General features: G+C 44.3%; 5 protein-coding genes across 5 annotated transcripts; 3 read left to right on the plus strand and 2 right to left on the minus strand.

Annotated features, from left to right (window-relative positions):
- Positions 1–204: 204 nt before the first annotated feature.
- Positions 205–2,982, minus strand: SS1G_02531 (predicted protein; the record flags this gene model as incomplete). Its single annotated transcript, XM_001596261.1, has 4 exons — positions 205–237; positions 465–2,430; positions 2,567–2,599; positions 2,912–2,982. 4 exons carry the CDS (start codon positions 2,980–2,982, stop codon positions 205–207), a joined length of 2,103 nt encoding a protein of 700 aa, XP_001596311.1.
- A 983-nt stretch (positions 2,983–3,965) lies between these two features.
- On the plus strand, positions 3,966–11,863 carry SS1G_02532 (hypothetical protein; the record flags this gene model as incomplete). The annotated part of the gene is made up of 7 exons (XM_001596262.1): positions 3,966–5,511; positions 5,578–8,858; positions 9,054–11,201; positions 11,253–11,351; positions 11,405–11,486; positions 11,543–11,595; positions 11,768–11,863. 7 exons carry the CDS (start codon positions 3,966–3,968, stop codon positions 11,861–11,863), a joined length of 7,305 nt encoding a protein of 2,434 aa, XP_001596312.1.
- Positions 11,864–12,200: 337 nt separating this feature from the next.
- Positions 12,201–14,526, minus strand: SS1G_02533 (hypothetical protein; the record flags this gene model as incomplete). The annotated part of the gene is made up of 4 exons (XM_001596263.1): positions 12,201–12,447; positions 12,502–13,253; positions 13,624–14,374; positions 14,429–14,526. The coding sequence occupies 4 exons, from the start codon at positions 14,524–14,526 to the stop codon at positions 12,201–12,203; spliced, it is 1,848 nt and encodes a 615-aa protein (XP_001596313.1).
- A 335-nt stretch (positions 14,527–14,861) lies between these two features.
- Positions 14,862–15,767, plus strand: SS1G_02534 (hypothetical protein; the record flags this gene model as incomplete). Its single annotated transcript, XM_001596264.1, has 1 exon — positions 14,862–15,767. The coding sequence occupies one exon, from the start codon at positions 14,862–14,864 to the stop codon at positions 15,765–15,767; it is 906 nt and encodes a 301-aa protein (XP_001596314.1).
- A 2,324-nt stretch (positions 15,768–18,091) lies between these two features.
- Positions 18,092–19,778, plus strand: SS1G_02535 (hypothetical protein; the record flags this gene model as incomplete). Its single annotated transcript, XM_001596265.1, has 2 exons — positions 18,092–18,262; positions 18,336–19,778. 2 exons carry the CDS (start codon positions 18,092–18,094, stop codon positions 19,776–19,778), a joined length of 1,614 nt encoding a protein of 537 aa, XP_001596315.1.
- Positions 19,779–20,905: the final 1,127 nt, after the last annotated feature.

A 20,905-nucleotide genomic window follows, 5' to 3' on the forward strand; every position in this document is an offset into this window, starting at 1 on the left:
AAATCATCCCACAATGATCTATGAGGTTGCCTAATAGGTGTTCCAAGCCATTCCAGGTATATGAGCGCTTGTAAGAATTGTTTCTTAGTGCCAGTGTACCGTGGGTAAGCAGCACAATACTCCTCAAAAAGCGAAGCTGGCTGCTGCTCAGACTGGTGAGCCTTCCCTGAGTTTGACTGTGTCCCACTAGGTGAAAATGACCCCTTACTCATGTCGTGATCGTCCAATGTCATTAAACTGGACGTTGAGTGATTAGTAGGTCTACTGATGTGAGATGTGGAAGTCTGTTCAACGGTTACTGTACAAGGTAGAACATTCTTATTCCTATCCTGGATTGTTCGCGGACCTTCTGCAGATGCTCGACTTTGTGGGTTATTTTCTATGTTGCCATCGACTATCTGAGAACCTTCTGTTGGCGGTAGGCTTTGCAAGGCCTTCCGAATTTCTCTCCGGTTTGCTCTTACCATTTCATTCCTGTCCCTATAGGGGGATTCTTCTTGACTGAAGCCTAAAGCCACAGGATCTGTAATTCTTCGTCTCTTGGCAAGAATGCCCCGATCATGTCCTTGCTCAGGGGAATTTTGATTTGATGGCGAGTGGTTAGTGGGAGGTCTTCCAACAGTAGAAGGTACAACATCAGAAGCAACTCCATCAAGATCGGAAATTTGTAGATGTGGGTAAGGCTGGGGTCCCGATGCATTCTCATAAATTATGTCATCATTGGACGTTGATGATATCTGTCGGGCATGAGACCGTTGGATCTCGGAGTCATTTCGCTCGTGCTTGTCTTGATGCACCTCGACAAAAGTCTCCGTAACTTTTGAAGGTAATTTGCAGGGCGATGGTAACGAAAATATCCCGGACTCAGGGATGAACGAGCTTTTATCATCAGGATCCTTTTGTGAGCTATTATAAGTGCCAGGGACAATAGCATCCGAGGACAATTCTTCAATTGGGCGTTTTCTTCGCTTCGGTGTCTTTTCGACTTGTACTCCAGACTTATGCCGTGTGATTATGGGCAGGGTAGGCTGTGAAATTGGTAGGTATTCATCTACAAGTGGGTCGCTGCGGTGGATTTCTTCGCCTAGGACATGTGCGTGACCCAGTTCGATCTCTTCGTCATCAGAAGGGCTACTAGTTAAGTCAAAGGTTGATGCTGTAGGTAGTCTGATCTTAACATTGGACGTTCTTATGCTTTGTGAAATAGCAGGGGGCGATTGGGAAATGCTCTTTTGAGAACCATCTGAAGTTGGCGCATTAGAATCATCTGCACTAGGTATAACAGCACCATTCTCAATTGTCGGACTAGGTTGTGTCACCGAATGTGCTTGGCCTAAAGATTGATCCGGTGCAGCGTTTACGTCCATAACTTGCCTGGGCATTGAGTTGGCTTCTGGGCTCGGGCAACTAAGCTTGGAAAGATCACTCGAGTCACTATCCGACTGATGGTCCTCCTCGTTGTCAGGTGATTTGTGAAAGTGCAGCAGTTCGGAAGTATACGCAACTTCTTCCGCATCTTTGTTAGAGTCTTCTGAGATATCATTGCCATGATGAGTAGTATCACCATCTTCACTGTCCCTAGTTCCGACAGTGTTTAGATCCGGGTACAGGTTGGGCTCTTCACTGCTCTGTACCGTGTTCTTACAGTGGACCGATTCTTGTCTAGCGAGCCGTTTTTCGTGAAACGCTAATAAATTAGCCTGCAGGACACCTGGGAGTAGTGGTGGCATTGACCCATAATTCTCTGACGGTGAAACCCACGAGTTCACACGCTCCAAAATAGCTCTCTGTTCTTTCGAGATAAGGGCGTAAGAACGCGGGATAAATGCCAAACTTTGCTGAAATGGGTAAATTTCATTGACTGGAACACCTTGATGTCTCGCCCTGTTGGAAGATCCAATGACAGTGAGCGCCGCATTCTTTGAACTAGGCTCCTTGTCATCCAATATCCTGTCGCTGCCAACTTCTTCTTGATCTATAGAACGTTCGATGGGTGACCGTGGTACGTGTGCATGTTTGGAATTCCCTAGGTCATTATCTTCCTCCGAGTTCGTTGCGCTGGAATTTGACATTGATGAAAGCGGTCGTGCTGCACTCGTACTAATAGGAGAGTCAAGCGGTGGTCCTGGCTGATTGGGTTGAGGACTAGTATTTGTGATTTCAACGGCTGGCTGGTGGTTTCCTTGGAGAACGCGTAGAATATCTGGCGCCTGGGCTCGGGAAGCATCATTCTTCTCCTTCCGCGGTTCCGAAATTCTGTTCGAGACCTGTGTCGCAAACATAGCGGACTGTGAAAGAAGTGAAGAATTCCGAGACTCGGGCATGACGGACGAGTGAAAATCGTTGTTGCAATCTCTAGGATTTAAGATCTTTTGCATTGTACGCAGTGTGTTATCGATAGTTCCTCCAATTTCTATGGCGCGAGCTGAGCTAGAAATATCCTGCCTCCCTTTCAGCTTGAAACTTGGAATATAGAGGTATAATCTGTTCGGTGGCTCTACTGCAGCATTGAAGTCGCATATCCGAGGTCGAAGTTAGTACTCCTGGAGACCTCATACAAACTGACGAGACCATCATACCAATTGGCAATCTCCCGCTACTAATGATTCTCCTATAAGCCCTTCGAGTGTCCCTTTGTTCTTTTCCAGAAAACGATTTAGAAATTCTTGCTGAAATACTGCTGCGATTTCGGTTGTACCATCAGACACGGTCATAAATTGAATGGCATCCCGCACTTTGTTGCTCTGCACGTGTGTCAACAGATGAACGATTGGAACGAGTGATAAGTGGTATACTGACGCCAATTAGATGAACTAATCCAGGCTTTTCGAGCTGTATGGTAAGTTTCTCATGTTTATAAGAGAATCGATTGTGAGAGCCGTCAGCATTTTGCTTTACCACATGAACTGACTTCAGCCAATCCACTGCCTCTGCTAGAGACTTTTCGATATGCTGGGCGAGCCAGCTTCGCATGAGGGCCATGATGCCAGTACCGATAGTCCTGGTCTAATATTATTCAATATTTCCAATGCGACCATATCCAATTCAATGGTAAATCCCTGGATCTGAAATCGCGATCTTACTCCTACTGATGAAATGCACGGTCGGATCCAAGTAACTTAAAAGATCTGGATAGTAGTAAAGATCTCCATTCCAATAATGGTTATTCGTTTTCAGAGACAGTATTCATAGCATCAGAATAATTTAGTATGGGATAGAGTTGAGTTGACTTCATACTGGCGTAGTAGACTGGAAGACGCGTTCTCGCGAAGTCAATTTAGATAGTCGGGCGTGTACCTAGTAAAGAGCGGAGTGGAAAAAAGGCATGCAGGGATAGCGATCGGTAATCGGAAGCAAAGTGTGCCTATCATTTCTTATACTCGAGTCCTGACATAGCTCTGGCTGATAAACCTCAATCAAACCTTATCGAATTATTGATAAGTAAGATCTTGGGTTACCTATCTGCGAACTTCATCATTTGAGGGGACATTCCAGTATTACCTGCAGGTATTTGAGAAAATGCTTCCCCTCTATTGATCCTTCCCCAAATACAACCTATCCTCCTACTCATAAGGCGGAAAGCCCATCATGCTTTAGCTCTATCAGTGAATGATATGATAATAATGATTCCATAGTTATTGTCGCAAGAAATGTTGCCATCACTTTTCAGTTGGTAATTCTATCAAGGGCGTCCATCTCATTCAGCTGATCATCCATCCAGCGAGCCTAAGAGCAATCTGTAAATTTCGTCTCGCAAGGCAACCTATTTGATTCCACAAATTCATGACATGATTACGCAAACCGGAAGCCGTCGAAGCGGTCGCACAACTTTTGTTCATCGAACACGATACATGACTTGCTCTTGACACGAAAGCGTCGGTTCGGTAAGAACCAAGCGTTCTGAGATCACCATCGCATTCACAATAGGCTAAACTTGGAGATTACCAGCGTGTGCAGAGGGGAAGATGTCTTCCCATGGATCCCCAAGACCTTCTGCGGGAGTGCCATTATTGATACCATTAAGAACGCGATCTCGTCGAGGATCATTGGGATCACTGGCTAGTGGTACGCCCGTCGATAAGGAACAACTGGCACAAGCTCTGGATAAAATACATAGTACTGCCTGTCAGTCGGAAACGCTTACTACGTTCAACGAATTCGCCCCTCCACCACCATCTTCCTCGAATACAGAGAGTAAAGGCTTAGCTGGGGATATCATGCAGAATGGTCTGAGTGGTCTATACAGTCGATTCAAAGGCGCAGTTGGAGTAGGGAAAGATAAAGCAGGAAGCTCTTCGGTAAAAGGCGACAGCGAAAGCTTTGATGCGACCTCAGTCAAAAGTCAGAATGCATCGAATGCCACCCCGTCCTCGAAAGGATCTTCCGGTCCTGCACGAGAAGACTCGGGTATTACTGCTTCGCCCGTTCAACTTTCCACTGCATCTTCACAGCTGCAGTCTCCAACCGTATCTTCCTTCATGGGAACTTCGTCTGAGATGCAGTCACAAGCTATGAAATCATCAAAAACCTCGCTTTCGTCAGTACCTAAAACAGCAAGGTCAGCGTCTAGACCTCCTCTCAATCCAATGGCGAAAACCACTTTGTCCTCAGCCATTGTCCCAACCGTTGCGCCTGTCAATGCTGTTGCATTCAAAGAGGGAGAAAAGACTCGGCTGGGCAGTTCTGATGGAAATATTCTGGAAAAGGCAAATAAAAAAAGTGTTTCAGACAGATCTGAACCGGTTTCGGCATCAGATTACACCCATCCTGGCACATTCGGGTCAGCTAGCGCTTCCGAAAGCAGACGCTTTACCGGCCATCCTTCGGTATTAGACGATCCGGAGTCTGTTGAATTTGATTCCATGAAAAGCGAATCTGCTGGGCGAATGTCGCTGAGCAACTTAGACTCCAAAAAGGATTCCCAAGATCTTCCTTTACGTATTAGTGATAGTAGCAATGCTGGAAGGGCCAAATCCATGAGTAACCCCAAAACAGCTTCAGCTACATTATCTTCCATAAAGACTTCCGATTCGAGGCCAAATGCGCCACCACGTCTTACAATTCTAGAAACTGCAAGGCGAACTCCTGCTGTTGAACGTATAACACAATCACATCTTCCTGGCTATCAGGCATCACGTACTTCTTCGACGGACCGCAGTACCGCGGAAGCTAGCCCTATTAATACCTCCGCACACAATCATGTGCGACATGATTCTTTTGGTACAGACGAGCGTTCTTCCCGCACCTACTCTGGTAGAAGTCGCATACCTGGTACCACTACAAATGGTGGTAGCGCCGAAGTAGTCAGCGCTCGTTTGGAGCAAATGAGAAAGCAAGTGCTAAGCAAAGAATTCTGGATGGCTGATGATATATGCAAGGAGTGTTTTTTGTGCGGCGATCCCTTTACTGCTTTTCGTAGAAAACACCATTGCCGAACTTGTGGCTGCATCTTCGACTCTAAATGCACACATACTATTTCAGGCCAAAGGTTTGGAGTTCAGGGGTCACTTCGTATGTGTAAAACTTGCCTCGACATTATAAACAGGCGTCACGACAGTAGCGGGTCTGACGATTCAGATGATGAATCAGGCTTACCAACCTTTTTCCATTCGCAGCAGGCCAAGTTTGACTCCTCTACATCAACTAAAATAGATTTGCCAGAGGGCCCAGGTGCTGACCCAATGAAGATAGGAGATGAATCTAGGCCTCTGGCAACTCCAATGATGGCGATACCCGCTACACGACGAATTGGTGATTCTTCGAATCGGCGTTCAGCAATTCTGGAGATAGATGCACCACAATTGAGTCGCCCAAGTTCATCTCGATCGTTGAAGGCGTTGTCTGCTGCTACGAGACCTCCATCCTCTAGCCACAGACGACATCAGTCAAAGCACAATTTTCTCGGCCGCTTCAAAAGCCCTGTTGGAGATAGAGCACCTTTCCATCGCGGATTGACTGATGACATCGCAAAAGCAACGCGTCTGCCCGCATTTCATGATGACAATATCATCGATCCCGATCTGGCACCATACATGTCGGATGAAGGATCAAGCGCCGATGAACAAATGAGTATTTTTGCTACCTTACACAACAGTAATACCGCAACTCCACCTTTTGAAAATGACAGAGCAGGTTTTGGCTCCTTGCTGAACGCCACCAAGAGGCACAGGGCCAGGACTGGCGACAAAAGTGTCAGTGGGATCAGTTTTACGAGTCGGGGGTTGGAAGATGCTAGCGCAACTGTGGGAGCATTCACAAGACCGAATCGTCGACGTAATCTGAGCATTGCTAGCAACACTTTACACCATACTCGACCCTCCCCAAGGCAAACAAAGCCGACGAGCTTAGCAAAGGGTTTTGGGAATGTAAGTGAAGATGTTACTGCACCAGAAAATCCGTCTGACCCGACCACGCCAGCCGGCATGTCTTCAAAAATGACTCGAAGCGCATCGATGCGAGATGCTAAGGCTCCTGCAGTGGAGCTTAACAACGCCAGTTTGCATCATGTTCGCCGGCTCCTGCATCAACTACTTGAAGATGCGGATATTCCAAACGTTGCTTCCTGGGAGAAGGCTTTGATACCCATTCTGCTTCAGTGCACAGATGATGTCAACCCTGATGTTCGGCGCGGCGATGACATAGATATCCGTCACTATGTCAAGCTGAAAAAAATACCTGGAGGAAAACCTGGTGACACCTCGTATGTGTCAGGTGTTGTGTTTACCAAGAACCTTGCCTTGAAAAGTATGCCTAGGAGTATTGCGAGTCCCCGCATTGTTATCGTATCATTTCCCATTGAATATCAACGCCACCAATCTTCGTTTATGAGTCTGGAGCCTGTCATAGCTCAGGAAAAGGAATTTTTAAGGAATATGGTAAATCGAATCGCATCCCTGCGTCCCCAACTTCTATTGGTCCAGAAGCATATTTCCGGGCTTGCTTTGCAATATCTCGCTGAGGCAAATATTGCTGTAATCTACAATGTTAAGCCTTCAGTAATTGAGGCAGTTTCAAGGTGTGCTCAGACGGAGGTTATCTCGTCTATCGACATGGTAGCCCTGAAGCCGGTACACATAGGCAAATGCTCTGGCTTTGACGTGAAAACATATGTCCATGGCGATATTCCGGGAAAGAAAAAGACTTACATCTATCTATCTGGATGTCCAAAAGAGTTGGGATGTACCATCGCTCTGCGCGGCGCTAGCATGCCTATACTAGCCAAAATGAAGCAAATTACAGAATTCATGGTATACGTGGTTTACAATCTAAAGCTTGAAACATGTTTAATGAGGGACGAATTCGTTCTGATCCCATCTGTGGCAGAAAGCGGCAACCTCTCTCCCGCAAGACAAACTAGTCAGACTTCAAAATCTACAGTATCGAATGCTCCCCCTCATCAAGACACTGTGGTGGCAGCAAGCAATGTACTACAAGCTGCTGCTGCGTCGGAGAAGGTTAAAAGCTTCTCACAGGATGGAATTGGCAGTAGCGAAGGCATATCCGCTGACCAAGTTCTCGTCACCCCGGAGACTGTTACGGAAGCTCAGAAAGCCATATCGACTGAACAAAAGCCTGAAGTTTCTAGAATGATCTCCGCTCATGAGTCACATGTCCACTCCTCTCATGACGATCATCTACCGGAAGATGTACCAATGCCGACATTTTACAGCGACATGGTTGCTAAACACCAAACGAAAATACTATCTGCCTCCCCATTTGTCAAGTTCGTGCAACCATATCTATTGGTTAAAGCGAGAGAGCAGGAACGGAGACTCGTTTATCTGAAAAGGCTTCGGGACCAAGATATGTTCGAAGAGCAGACCGATACAGAAAAATCCAAACCACAGAAATTTCAGCTCATAAAGCCCGATATGGTCCATGAAAGTATCAAAAATGCACCCAGGCAAATCATGGAGGTTTTACATGCTGTGCATGATGCAGAATACGATAAAGCTTTGCATAATTACCAAACACAAACACGTCAATGGGAGAATTATATCCAAGGAAATCTTAACCTCTTTGATCCATATGGTCACCAAAATATTACTGTGCTATACACAGTCGTTTGCACCGAAACTTCAATTCCCTGCGCTGGACCTGACCTTCTCACTCTCGCATTTTATACTGAACACGAAATATCAGCAGAAATCGATCCTGATTGTACACTGGGTCAATACGTCGAAGATTTGTGCTTGACGATCAATACAACGTGTACGTTTAATGGCTGCGATCGAAAGATGTCCGAGCATCACCGAACTTACGTCCATGGTGAAGCCCGAATAACTGTGTTTGTTGAAAGATCACCTTGCAAGATCAAAGGGCTTCAGGATTCTATTTTAATGTGGAGCTATTGCAAAAAATGTCAGAAGGAAACTCAAGTTATGCCCATGTCTGAAAGTACTTGGAAATACTCTTTTGGGAAGTATTTAGAATTATCTTTCTGGAGCAGTGATTTACATCTCAGAGCAGGATTTTGCCCTCATGATTTGCACCGTGATCATTTGCGATATTTTGGCTTTCGCAATGTCGCCATTAGAATACACTATGATCCGATCGACCTCTTGGAAATTGTTGTGCCTCGAACAAGAATCACATGGAAAGTAGATAATGATCTTAGATTGAAGAATGAACTTTTCACAAAGATAGAAGAACGGTGGAATCGGTTCATGGCGTCGGTAATGTCTAGAATTAAAGGAATTAACATCGACAGCGTTGCACCTGAAAAGGCAGAAGCATGTAAGGCAGAAATAGATCGCCTGACAAAACGTGCGCAAGAGGAGCATACTGCCCTCCTACGCAAGTTGCAAGACAAATATATGGAATCGAAATACTATGAGATTATCCCGCTTAATAGGGCCGTAAGAGCGATGCAAGAGAGGGTTGCAGAATGGGACGATGCCTTCCAAGATTTCGATGGAAATTTTTTTCCGTCAGAAAAGGATATCCGCCGCCTTGCTGCACTCCAACTCAGGAAGATGTTTATGGATCGCGATGAATCACAAACTTCTTTGGTGTCTGTAGAGACAAATGAACCATTGTCTGATGCCGAATAGAAATCGTTTATCCCAACGTCACCAGAGGCGACATTTGAACCAAGTCCGGATACAGAAGAATCACCAGAAGGTCATCCTGCAGTCGTCGACGATAGTTTAGTCGCAGATCTGACCACGATAAATTCACAGTCCGCCAGTAATACCGAATCATCAATGAACGAGGACCAAGTTCAGATGCCTCGACATGAAGGAGTTGAACATCTTGATCTCGCTATTTCAGAGACCGCAGACCAGCAGCTTACCTCAAAAACATTAACACCGGCTGAAACGTCTGACTTTCTTACATCCAGTCCGCCTGATCTAGAGAGTCCTTCAGATGCTGATATCCCGACAACGCCTTTAGAAGCAAGCTTATCCGAGAAAATTGAGAGACTACGCAGAGCAAACCAATCATTTTCAGCCGAAAATGGCCAGTTGCAGTCTGAAACTTCTGGTATTCCAAGGCCGACTGAACGTACAAGTTCGCGTCGTAGTGGTGCTTCGCCTCCTCTCAATCGTACCCAGTCACAGCCTGCAAATACATTACGCCGCATGCAACCGATTTCTACCAAGGCATACCATAGGCTGGGAGATACACGTAAGTCTAGTGACTCACAAATTCCATTGCTTGAACCTTTGAAGCCGTCTACAACGGAACCTGTAAGGCCCACTGATAAGAGACTTTCGGAAAGGTTGGGCCTGGGCTCCCTGAAACAAAATCGTAAGGCAGGACACTCCTTCATTCCAAGATCTGTGCAACCGAAAAGAAAGGAGTCTAAAGTTACGACATTAGCAAAACATTTTGAACAGCTGAGTAGAGAATTTGAGAAAGAACGTCTACGAGACAGGAGACGAATGGCAGCAAAAGTCACACAATCGAGAGCATTCCCAAAAGCATCTTCCAAGCCCATTGTCGAGATATACAAGGATATTAATGAAGCTGTCGAGGAGCGCGGACCCCCTGACGAAGTTCCTCTGGATGCCGAACCCACGCATATCAATACAGAATCTACAAGCATGACTGAAGGGCTTGCCAAGCTTAACATGGAGCCCTCTAGTATCGAGACCCAGCCGAGCTCACCGGATGACACTGTCGCTATGGGAGGAGCTATTGCTGACATCGAAGCTGATGACACTCATCAAAACTTCAGTCAAACTGGTTCTGATGATGAAGGGGTTACTAGCGATGCAGAACATTCTTTGCTTGGTGATCTTTTGCCTGGTGCGGAGGAGTTGGCTGAATCGCTTCGCGTGGGCAAGCCAGATGCCGACCTTCCGATGGAGATACCCAAGCATGAAAAGTCTAGTCTTATGAAGATGTTGACTAACTTCTGGGCTGAAAGATCTGCCAGTGGCTGGACTCAACTTGAGTATCCCATCAATGCCGGCGAACATATTTTCGTCGATTCCGATGTCATCATTAGAGAGGATGAACCAAGTTCGCTGATAGCTTTCACCCTATCATCGGAACATTATCGAGCTAAGTTGAATGATCTTCGACAACAAGGCCCAGTCTGTGCTAAACCTGAAGAGCATGATTCTATGCCCACAAGTGATACACCAGATTTGTGTGAAGATGGTATCAATCAAGCAGAAGTCGAAACCTCATTGCTGCGTGCCACTGGTACTCATCTCGCGTACTCTTTTGTCGATTCCTCGGCAAGGATGCAGTGCAAAATTTTCTTTGCAGAACAGTTTGACGCTGTGCGGAGGAAGTGCGGGGTGGCAGATCGAATCGTAGAATCATTATCGCGATGCTTGAAATGGGATTCCAAAGGTGGAAAAACAAAATCCGTCTTCTTAAAAACACTTGATGACAGGTTGGTTCTCAAGCAACTTTCACCCATTGAAACGCAGGCATTTCTCAAATTTGCACCAGCCTACTTCAACATTATCTCCGAGGCCTTGTTTCATGAGCTGCCTACTGCCATTGCCAAAATGCTTGGCTTCTTTCAGATTGTCATAAAAAATCCGGCTACAGGGACCGAGATTAAGTGGGATGTGTTGGTAATGGAGAATCTATTCTACGATCGTTCGCCTACCCGCATTTTTGACCTCAAGGGATCTATGCGAAACCGAAAAATTCAGTCTACAGGAGAACAAAACGAGGTGCTTTTAGATGAGAATATGGTTGAATTCATCTATGAGTCTCCTTTATTTGCACGTGAGGTGAGTGAAACGAGACGAAGTGCAAATTTCACATCACTAATTTATATACAGCACTCTAAGAAACTTCTTCGATCTGCTATTTTCAATGATACGCTTTTCTTGCAACGAAATGATGTGATGGACTATTCGCTAATGGTAGCTGTTGATGAGGTGAGTGTTTCTAAATTATGTGCTGTTTGCTATCAATTATTAACATGACAAAGGCGCGAAAGGAACTTGTTGTCGGAATCATCGATGTGGTCCGTACTTATACCTGGGACAAGAAATTAGAATCATGGATCAAAGGTACTATTCCCTCCAAAAGTAGCAATTGGTCATTTCATGTTAACCGAAATCTTTAGATCGTGGCTTCGCTGGTGGTGGCCGCAATCGTCCTACCGTCACTTCACCGAAGGTTTGCTCCATTTTCCCTTTCCACCACCAAACGCCTCAGTCTGACGTGTAAACAGGAATACAAAAGCCGTTTCAGAGAAGCAATGAATAGATATATTCTTCAAGGTAGCCATAATCTCTGCACCATACTAAACGTACCTATACTAATTAAACTACTAAACAGCGCCCAATAGTTGGCACCAACCTCTAGATGGACGGCCGAGAGGGGATTCAAGACAGATAGTGCAGGAGGCGAGAACACCGGTTTTATGATAGATCCAACACTATGATGATAGATGGATGATATGCAGCGGGAATTTACTATGACAAGGTGTAATGGTGTCCATAAATGTTGCTAGATGCGTAGACAATTCGCTGCATGAAGGCGAAGAGTTTCGAGGGAGATGCTATGCATGACGTGTACTTATCACATGTAGATGGATACACATGCTATTCGCTTGAAGCATGTAAAAGACTTAGGGTCCGCAGCGAATACGCAGTTCTATCGATCGCTGTGCAAAGGAAGTTCGCAGGGTGTTGACGGGCATATTCAGGTGTGGGACATCGAAAGCGTTGTGAAGGGGTATCATTGGCATTAACATTAATTTATTCTATCTACATAAGTTCTTACGTCTTTTGACCTCTCTTCTTTGATTGCTGTTTCCGCCTCGAGGTATTTGAGTCTTTTGAAAGTTGTTTCTGAAGTTGCTCGTTGGCAGCTTCGGCATTGTCTTCCTCTGCAGGTTCATCAGCATCGTCAGCCTCACTTTCCTCGTCGGACTCTATGCCGAAAGCTTTATCAATGGTTTCAGCATCAGCGACATCGTCTAACTCAACGCCACCATCTTCGTTATCGCTATCAAAGCCTTCGAATCTGCAAAGAATATTAGTTTCAGTCTGCACGTCAAGGTTTTCTTTGGGAACTTACGAATCATCTTCATCAGCCGCGATCGTTGACGCAATATCTCCAACAAAAGTGTCAGCTACTGATTCACCAGCTTCATCCCGCTTTCTCTTCCGTGGCATTTCGCCCAGTCTACCCTCACGACCTTCAACCCCGGTTTCTTCTGGGCCTTCGAGTTTGGGAGGTGGTGTAAACCACGGAATTTTTCCTCTCAAAAAGTCATTGAGGACCATCTTGGCTACACCATCAACATCAGGTTCGCCCCCATGCAATAATCTTCCGCCCTTTCTTGCGAGCAGCTCTAAGAATTCAATGTGGTTTTTGTATCCTTTAAGAGCATATGTTCTTTCAATGTGCTGGGGTTTAGTTTTACTCAAAACTGCAGGAATATATTGTTCTGGGTGTTCAACGTTTTCTACTCTGACTACACCTCGTAGTAGAATATCTTGTGGGGTATCGGTAGTACTTGGAGGAACTACTCCAGGACAATCAATGAGGTAAATACGTTTCATAAGTGTGATGTACTGCCAAACTTTTGTTTCTCCTGGTATTGGAGCTACTGTGCAGACTTTCTTCTTTCGTAATGTGTTTATGATTGATGATTTGCCAGTATTTGGATATCCAATGAAACCAACTGATATTTGTTTGCGGTCAGAATGGAGGGAGGAGAATTGGCGGAGGAGTTGGATGAGGGATCCCTTTCCGAAGGAATTTGTTATCGACGCGTGGAAGGCAAGTGTTGGATAATCTTTGGAAAGCGATCGCACCCAGGCAGCCTGCAGTATAATTAGCATTTGCCATTAAACTATATTGCTTGTGAAAAAAAGATATTTTGTGAATTGGTGAGATGTATGAATCATTACTAAGAAAACCACCACAAGCCACTAGCTAAAGAGGAAGTGGACTTCAACTCAAACGAAACATTATCAAACTCTTTGCGACAGACTCTCCAAGACGGTGAGCTGCCTACTCAAGACCCGAGGGCCAAGAGCGGCGAGAATGAACTCAATCTACCAAAGTTGTAACAGACTTCCTTCCATTGTGAGGAGCACATAATGCAGAAGGTGCCTTGACTTAACGATGGAGCGGAGATGAAGCAGGAAATGGGTGAAAGGGAATAGAAAAATGAAAGTCGTTTAAACTTACGGCAACCCCGGTAGGAACAAGATCGCACTTATTGAGTACGAATATCAGATGTTTATGTGGTGCTTCATCCTTGATGTACTTTTCGACAGTCCGACAACGGGTACCCAGAGGATCCCTGGCGTCCAAAACATGTATGACCACATCTGAAGAATCAATAACCTTATAAAGCTCATTCCATATACGTTTGCTTTGACCTTTGCTGAAAATTGCTTCACGGGCACTGGTAATATGGCCATCGTCGATTGCAGCAGCTTCTCCAACGGCTTCAGGGTCGTTTGAAGTTCCACTCAGAAGCTTTGCTTGTTCGAGGCGATCCAAATATGTATCATGGCTTTTCACGCTGTCGTCGGCAAGATCTTCTAAAGAACTGACACCAAGCTTCACCCTCTTTCGTTGTGCTTTTGGACCAAAAGTATCACTGAATGGAGCCGCCTCGACCGCCATCTTGGCTTGATGTTGCTTCAATCCATTTTTTCCTTGGCCATCGCGAATCAGTGACATTGGCAATTTGTTAGTCTTTAGCAAAACCGAGTAAGGATCACTCGCTCGCTCAGCCATGGCTTCTCGGAAAGAATTCAAGGCATCTTGACCAATGACTCTTGAGTTTGTAAACCATTTCCTGTTGGGCTCAATTCGTGCGGGCTTTGTTTCTCTACTCTGAAAGGTTGCAGCTTGAATAACCTTTCCTGCGGCATTGTGTCGAGCTTTGCCTTCATTGAACATATTTAAGGTCTTGGCTTGCTTCGCAGTGCTGCGAATTAGTCAGTTTTATGGCCTCAATGGAGTGATAACAGCAGGGACATACCGATAGAAGTTCTCGCCCTTGGTCTTAACATTGGCCATGCCATCTCCTACTTTCCCTTGCTTGACCTTTCTGGTCGCTTCTTTCTTACCGGTACCCATTTTGATGATTGTTGCGCAGAGCGCTGTGAAATTCTTGGGTTGATAAAAAAAAATATATGAAGAGGAGAGGAGAATTGTCGAAGCTCAAAAAAAAGTTTTAGAGATTTTTGGGGTCTGTGGCTAATGTGCGTCGCGCTAAAGTGTGGCTTGTGCACTAGCTCCAAGCATATTTCCGCTAACCAAAGATATTTTATCAACTTCAATTATGAGGTGAGGACGGCAAGTTCATTTGCTAGCATGACCACGGGATAGCAAACCCAATATCTCCGCAATCTCCTCTTCTCCGAAAATTCAATATTCATCGTTATCGTTCAATACAGTATTGGCCAAACACAATGTCATCAAACGTGTCGAAAAGTTCTTTGGGCTTCATTGGAAGATGCAGGCAAACTCAATCAACTGCGATCTCATCTCGAAATTTCTCCACTACCGCATCATGCAGCGCCATCGGTCCTGAAAACCCTAGATTCATCGAAATTCCTACCACTCAGCAGCCAGACGCGCGAGGGCGCCGGGATATTAAGGGAACTTTACCACCTCCACGAAACCTTTTCCCCAATCGAGGGCCCAACAAGATTTCCAAAAAGTACCTGGATTCCGTGACTCGCCAGCCGGTGAGCCCTCCCAATAACCCGAATGATTGGGTTGCATGGAAGCATAGACTAGCAAGCCAGCGACGTGAAAACTTGAAGGAAGCTTTGGTGAATCTTCACAAGAGAAAATTGACCCAGGAGCGCATAGTCGCACACAAGAGTTACAAGAAACGAATGGAGAACGAAAAAAGGTTAAAGGCGCCCCAGCGGGAGGATGAAAGGCTGATGAACCCCACAATCACGGAAGCTATGTCGAAATTGCAAGTAGGCTTTGTTCCAGATCCAGAGAGAGAGAGTGAGCTAGCACAGAAGGCATTGAGGGTGCAGATGAAGGAAGCCGAAAGGGAGGAACAGAGGAAGAATGCTTTGCATACACTGTATATGAAGGCTAGGTCATTCATCACAACAGAGGAGCAGTTAAACGCCAAGATTGATGAGATATTCACGTTTCCTTTCGACAGGAACGCGCCGGACAAGAGAAGTATCTGGGAGGTATCCAATAAACCACCTACTGTCCAGGATATGCTTGCAGGCGTCAATAATGCGCAAAAGACTACCGTGGAAACATGGAAACATCCTGCTGTTATCACTGGAGATAGAATGCAGCTTATAGCGGAGGAATTGACAGGTGGAAAGATGGACTTTTGATGACCTCTATTTAGGTACATATCTTGTATCATAATAAATATTTGGGATGCATCCATGGCGCTCGTTTACACAGCATTTTGCCATAAATCATGTCCGTCACGTCAATTGCATGTCAGCACCTCACGATCAGAGTCTATTAATTGTTAGCGACATTTTGTGATCTCAATGTCAATCAATATCGTTCGCTAATGAAAAGAGCTCTGCTGCATACTTCAGAATACTTGGAATAGGCCCCTCACAGCAGATGTTATCTAGATGCAACCGTAACAATGCAAAGAGTGTTAGATCTTCCACGAAAATCATAGCTCCATTGAAGAGCAATTGTTTTTTTCTGTGAGAGACAGCCCTTGAAAGTTAAAACATAGCCATTCAATCAAGTGTGCACTAGCAGTACATTGGTAATTATAGAATTTAAAAAAAGTAGAATCTCAAATCTAGTAAGGAAGGATTGACTCAAACAAGTCGACATCTGTCACTTTGTAATTTGATGCAGAAACATGCTCCCACTCGCTTAATCTAAATTTTCAACCCCCCTCTTCATGTGCCTACCTAAAACAGGCATACAATACAACGACGAACACCACATGCAGCTCTCGGAAATCCTTAATTGCGCTATAGACGACGGCTGCAGCCTCCTAAATACCTTAATAACATTCTCTGACTCACAACTTCAGAGTTGCTTTACGGTTTCGACTATTCACCTAGACTCTGCTTCAAAATGGTATCATTATTACCCGTTCAGTAGATCCGAGTTAGCCAGATGTAAATATCCTGTCATGATTATAGCAAATCACATGGATGTTTTGCTAAGACTAGCAAGAACACAGTAACTGTAGAAGAGGTTTAGCTTCCAATAATAATATTGTTAAGGATTTTCATTTGCGGGAGAAGTAGCGAAAGTAAAGAATGAGAGGTTGGATTCGGTTTGTTTGAAGAGGTCAATTGTATATGCCAAAGTGGAATTGATATGGGATTGAGAGTGTCTGGCGATAAGCCAGAGACAGTAATATTCGAGAAAGGAGAGAGAGATTTTGAGTTTCACTGAGATTGAATGCGGCGGGTGGCATTTAGCTCAACATGAACCCCCCCTAAACTCAGGTGGTCAACGGATTGTCTAATTTTAGCTGTAATTATAGAAATCAAACTGGTAGAACGGAGACTAGAGCCATTTCATATTCTTTGAGTATGTCATTAGATTCAGTCAAGTAAAATGGTAATTTCGTGAGGAAAGAGATATTAATTCAGGAATCAGGATACCTAGAATAGATATATATCACCGAGTTACAATTTACATAGTGGTAAATCAATCAATATTTATGAGACTCGGTAAATAAAGAGTTGGGAATTGGTTGTCTTTGAGGGGCTCACTTGCCAGTTGACCCCCACTATAAGTATGCATGCTTGTATGCTTGTAACCTATGCTTGCAAGATTTGAAAGGATCTCGACCTCGAAAAGCTCCAGTGCAATTGGTTTACCGAACAAAAGTTTGCGTGTGATTGATACGAACTATGGTGGAGAACTGACTGGATCTATTTCCCCTGGATGGATTGATTAGATGAAATCTCCAAACTCTCCAAGCTCCAAAACTATTTGTCTTGGGGCAACATTACCTCATGTTAAAACAATTAGATTGATATTGAGTCAATGAAACCTTTATACAAGAATCTTGTTGATGAATATGACATACATTACCATCGGAAATATTTCCAATGGCCATTCATGAGATATCGTAAGCAATACTCCCTACAAAAAGGGATTGAGGTAGGTAGGTAAGGTTCCACTGTTGCTTGCAGCTAAATCTGCCAATCTCACCCATAAATATACACAGGTGGTGCTCGACAAGGATTACCGTGAACAGCAGAAGAAATAGTTCATCCAATGAAATCAAAATATGATGGGAATTTCGGATGAAAGAAGAGACGAGACGCTCTCACTCTCTCTAACCCATTCACCAACTTAATCCTGTGCAGTTTGTATATACAATCTCATTCAATTCAAGTGATGTTCGTGAGAATATCTTCTCCTGATTCAGTATTCAGTATCACAGTCCGGCCTTATATTATCCCATTATACCACTCAACAATCTGATATTGAATATCATATCGAGAACCCGAGGATCGAGGCCTCTTTCAAATCAACCTTATCAGCGCGATTAAAAAACACGCAATTGCCGCCCACGACCCCAGCCTACCGATCTCTACAAAGGAAAAAATAATCCATCAGATGTCAATCTAAAATTCAATGAGGTGACCAATCTTCCACGAAGAGCTTTGGTATCGCGCCTGGAGAATATCTTTCGAGTGATAGTCAGCATTGTTCTACGATGCACCTTGTCCGTGGGCTGTCAAGGCGGCAGGATGGCCTGTCTACTAATGGAACTTCGTCCACAACATCGTCTTTAGATCATTCTGCCACTTCCACTGCCAATTCTTCTACGGATCCGTCATCGCAACAACCTCCATCTGACTCTGATACCAAACCAGCATATCTTATTGTATGTGTCCTGGCATCTGTTACTTGTAATAATGTGCGATTTCAAAGGTTACTTCTAACAGTCATCTATGTAGGCAATCATAAGCACAATAGTCGGACTTTTAGTATTGCTATTTGCAATTTATATGATTCGTCGAACTAGAATTAAGCACAAAAACCCCAAATATATACCAACAGTATTTTTGAAAAAGAAATGGGAGAATTGGGATCCACAAGCTCATCAATATCAATTGCCAGACCAGAACGATCCTCATGAATATACAGGAGCAGCCGGTGTAGGGAGAAGTTTATCCAATCGCCCGTCTTCATCGTTTAATAATGCAGCCCGAAATGCTGACGGAAGTGCCGCCGACATTAGCGCTGGAGGAGTTGATAGAAATGCTTCGATTCGCTCGGTAATGACTTTGCCAGCTTATAATATGACACCGGGACAAAATGAGCAGGTGTTAGGGAGGGAAGGGGATCGAGGGGGCATCGATGTCGTTGTAGCATTTCCGGAAACTATTGATGAAGAAGAATCACAGCGAGAGGCAGAGATGGAGGCATTGTACCAGGTCCGACTTGCGAGACGACGCGAAAACGAAGAACGGGAAGAGAGGAGGAGATTAAGAAGGGAGGCTAGGGAACGAGGTGATCATGTTGCGCTAAGAGAACTTCAATCTCGACCTGCGAATACTGCCACCGGGCCAACTGTCGATGAGCTGAGAGCAGAACATGATAGGATCAAGCGAGAACGACAACGAGCAGTTTCATCGGTTGCGTATGGCGATTTGGGAGTTGCGAGACATGATGGTACACGATTACGTGCGAATAGTGATGAGAGGTTACGCGCGAATAGTGAGGAGAGTGAACGACAAGGATTACTTCACGATGCAGCAAGCATGGCCGCGAGCAGCAGATATCATCGAAGAGATCGAAGCGCAAGCTCAGTAGTAAGTATTGATACGGTAAACTCGGATCTACCTTCTCCTCCTCAATTTGTAAGATCTCGAACAGATTCCCGAGGAGAAAGTCCACTTCGCCGTTCTAGTGGCCCTGAGGACCTGAATGACAACCATGAGGATAGAGCTGGTAGTAGTCCGGAGATGATAGGTCATGACGATATTCCTTTGAGTAGTCCGCCAGGATATGAAAATGTATCGTTAGATTCACCACAAGCAGAAGCATCAGCCCTACCATATCACATGACGGAACCCCCTCCTGATTATACTAGTCCGATATATGGTAGAGGGGAAGGACCAAGTTTGGAGAGCGCAGGGTCCAGAAGATCACAAAACATGGATGAGCTGATGACGGAAAGAAGGACAAGCACCCGCAGTATAAATTCGGGTCTTTTCCCTCGAGATGAGAGACGGTCATCTACACGATCAACTCGAGGAGTTGGTGGCATCCCGCAATTACCCAGTCTACGATTAGGAACTTTGCCTTCCATACATGTCGATCCGGGAAGTCCGATGGCAATGGAAAGTACAGAGGAGGAAGTTCACAGCCCGCACAGCCAAAACCACACTGGTTAGGCTTTATATATAAGAGGGGAGACGAATTTTTTGATACGAGTAATGAATCTTGAATAATCACATACCTACAAATATTAGGTTGAACCTTGGAATTTTTCCGCACACATACAAATCTTCTTTGATGCATACTATTTATACCTTTTCGCATGCAAGCAATCCCTACTTTCTATACCCACTTTCTTTCGTAATAAATTATTACACATATATTTTTGAGTTTGAGCATGGCGCTTTTGAAGGGCTTTTGGAGCCGATTGCCTGTTTTTTTATGAGAGAGAGAGAGTTTACTTTCAGCTTAAGTCATTGTTTGGATAGGTGTTGAACGCGATTTAATGCAAAACATACCAACCTACCTACCTATTGTATATAAAACAAGCAAATAACAAGCGAATCGGATGTCGGATGAAATGGGCGGAGTAGTTTCATTTGGAGTGGAGGAGTTTAAGTTTGGATTGGAGTCTTTCGGAGATTGGATTGCATTGGGTTGGATAGGATGGATATGTATGGATGGATATGTATGGATGGATGGATGGATGGATGGATGGTAGGAGAGATGAATGAGTTTGCTTCTTATTACAGACTAAGTACTGGTGGAATTCTTTTATACTCGGGTATTCACCTTGTCGAGTCGCTTATTTGTTTGATTGTTAGGTATTGTTAGTTAGGTAGTTCAGTGAAGTGTTAATATTATGGTCATGTTATATTTTGTATGGATTCTTTCTTTCTTTCTACCTAGGTAGATAGGTAGATGGATGTCTTACCTATCTATCTATCTCTTTCATAAAAATTATCAGAGTATAATTAGTATAATTAGTATAATTTTTGAGACTTAAGAAGGAGATAAAGATGAAATAAATAAATAAGTATCTTACAAACCTTCCAAGTGTTTTCGAGATTGTGCTTCTTGCTTGGACTTGTAAGATCTTAGGATTACTATTACTATTAGTTAGGTATCTAGATATAAGTTATAATCTATATCCCTATCAATAAGTTCTAATCTAAAGAATCTGATTCCTTTGAATATTAAATCTTTATAGTCTTCGGCTTCTCTTCTCTGAAAGTATCTTATATAGATTATCGAATCATTTTTTTAAATTTTTTTTGATTACTTTTAGTGTCACACTCAAGAA

Source organism: Sclerotinia sclerotiorum, genomic scaffold (genome assembly GCF_000146945.2).
Source record: "Sclerotinia sclerotiorum 1980 UF-70 scaffold_3 genomic scaffold, whole genome shotgun sequence".
NCBI classification, from domain to species: Eukaryota; Fungi; Ascomycota; class Leotiomycetes; order Helotiales; family Sclerotiniaceae; genus Sclerotinia; species Sclerotinia sclerotiorum.